Consider the following 2,500-nt stretch of genomic DNA (forward strand, 5'->3'; position numbering starts at 1 on the left):
AAAAGAGGTGGTGACGCCAATCAATGAGATTTGGGAGGTCAAGAAGAGCGGCGCTTTAGGAAGCTCAGGCCCAAATTAAGCCCTGTGTTGTGTGTATAATAAATTACCTAATAAGAATGGCAACAGAAACCACCCCGTTAGTCCATTGGGAAAAGTTAATGCATGCAATACTCATATGAGACACATCACACATTTGACAGAACAGGGCCCTCTCACCTGAAAGACTGTGACAATGGCCCACAGTAAGGAGTCAAAGTTCTTCCTGTCAGGGACCGTGTCTCCCGCTTCCGTCTTCAAACTGAACTTACAGCCAAAGATGTGCATCCCCAGAATACTAAACATGAAGAAAACACAAACATTTACCACCAGTAGTCAAACATCGTACCCTGGAAATCCAGAGTTCTCGCAAGAGCAATATTTGAATTGTGTCCGCCAGATACTCTGACTACGAGCAATGACGCACGTTACGTTTACAGCAACCATATGTGGTAAGCCAATCAAATCGGTATATCGGATATAGGCGAGCCAGGGTCGAGCTAAACTGATGACGACAGTGCTACAACTTTCGTTTTTGGTCGTAGTGTTCCCAATCCCATCGAAGTCTAGAGTAAACATTGGTTGTGCTATCTAATTGCGTAGTGAAATGTTCAAATGCATGCTTGGTGCTGCCCCTCAATTTCATTATTTGTGGCCAGATTCTTAATCTGAAAGAATCCAGGGTCTGGTTTACTACCAGGCTAAAAACATATGATTGAAAGACACAGAACAGTATTAGACAAACACTGCACACTGTACTATGAAGGTAAGGCAGTATATATGTATATTCAACTTTCAACTGGTTCGGTTCAAATGAATTTGTTACTGAGCCAATATTTTTGCACTGAATATACAACAACAAAATATCCCTTGAACCCATCCTAAGTAATATGAAACATAAATCAGCATCCTACCCTGTCATCATCTTAGCAGCTTAGCAGAAATAAACAGAGATAGCCAAACCTTTGGCTCTGAGAAGGCAGAGAGAAAAAATGCGCTGCTATCTTTCATTATTTCTCTCTCTATCGCTCTCTTTTGCGCAGTCAGTTCAAATGGCCTTAATAAACTAGCAATATAGCAAACACTTTGAATGCTAATGTCATTGGAGAGTCCTCAGTGATTGGATGCCATTAAACAGAGAGAGCGAGAGAGGGAGAGAGAAAAAGAGAAGGAGGGAGAGAGAGAGTGTATGAGAGAGAAAGACAGAGAGACAGAGAGAGAGAGAGAGAGAGAGAGAGAGAGAGAGAGAGAGAGAGAGAGAGAAGGGGGGGTTGTATGAGAGAGAGGGGGATCAATCACATCCCTGTTTAATTTAGAGTAAATAACGCTGATGCTCCACAAGGGATTGTGGTCTGTCACACAGACAGAAAAATACATGCACTCAACACACACGCGCGCACACACACACACACACACACACACACACACACACACACACACACACACACAGCTGAAAATGAAGAGCATGAGAGAGCTCCATCCATTTGCAGCTGCATTTGTGTTTGGCTCTGTAGCTCTAACCTAATTAACATCTCGCCCAGAGCAGGGCAGCAGTCCAGCAGCACTGTGACACATACAGTACAGGCCACTCACACACACACTGTCTGGGATACTGCACATGTTACAGAGGATTTACACACAAATGTAGCAGCATCCCTTGTACACACACACACACACACACACACACACACACACACACACTCACACACTCACACACCTGAATACGAAGAGGACACCTGGACAGTGGACACACACACACACCCCCACGCACACAGACAAAGACACACACACACACACACGCACGCACGCACGCACGCACGCACGCACGCACGCACGCACGCACGCACGCACGCACGCACCTGAAGATGAAGATGAAGAGCATGAGGAGCATGCAGAAGGTGGCCACGTTGTCCATGGTCTTCATCAGCACCACCAGCTGCCGCCGCAGAGCCGGCATGAAGCGCACCAGCTTTAGAACCCGCAGCAGACGGAATGTGCGCAGAACCGACAGGCCCCCGTCCGACTGCCCGACGATCTCGCACACGCTGCACAGAGACAGACAGGAGAAAAGAACGATCGTGCGAGAGATAGAATCAGCCTCTGACAGACATTGCCATCTACGAGTGACAGTAGCTGTGCGAGACAAGTTGGAATTGAACAAAAGGAGAGAGCATGAAGCGTGGCTAAGGAAGGAGGGAAGGAAGGAATAAGAAAGAAATGAGGAAGAGAGGGAAAGAGCGTGAAAAGAGGAATACATATGGCACAGACAGATAAAGGGAGGAGGAGAGTTGAGAGAGAGAGAGTAAAAGAATATTTTGTCCCCCTTTCTTATCTCTTACACACAGTATAGTTACTTTCACACTTTCACACATACACTTTCACAACACTGTAGTACAGTACAGAACATATCATTGATCACAGTCACATTAATAAACTTCTGTGCACTGATATGATCTGAACTGAA

At 45.7% G+C, this 2,500-nt stretch overlaps 1 protein-coding gene across 1 annotated transcript in view; it reads right to left on the reverse strand.

Annotated features, from left to right (window-relative positions):
• The window catches only part of LOC134079069 (voltage-dependent T-type calcium channel subunit alpha-1I-like), a 163,026-nt gene that overhangs the window by 52,882 nt on the left and 107,644 nt on the right, over positions 1-2,500 (reverse strand). Inside the window, exons 15-16 of the mRNA XM_062535242.1 lie at positions 1,896-2,081; positions 217-334 (exon numbers count right to left, since the gene is read on the reverse strand). Coding sequence (XP_062391226.1) covers positions 217-334; positions 1,896-2,081 — 304 coding nt within the window. The remainder of the gene's footprint in view (positions 1-216; positions 335-1,895; positions 2,082-2,500) is intronic.

Source organism: Sardina pilchardus, chromosome 1 (assembly GCF_963854185.1).
Source record: "Sardina pilchardus chromosome 1, fSarPil1.1, whole genome shotgun sequence".
Taxonomy (NCBI): Eukaryota; Metazoa; Chordata; class Actinopteri; order Clupeiformes; family Clupeidae; genus Sardina; species Sardina pilchardus.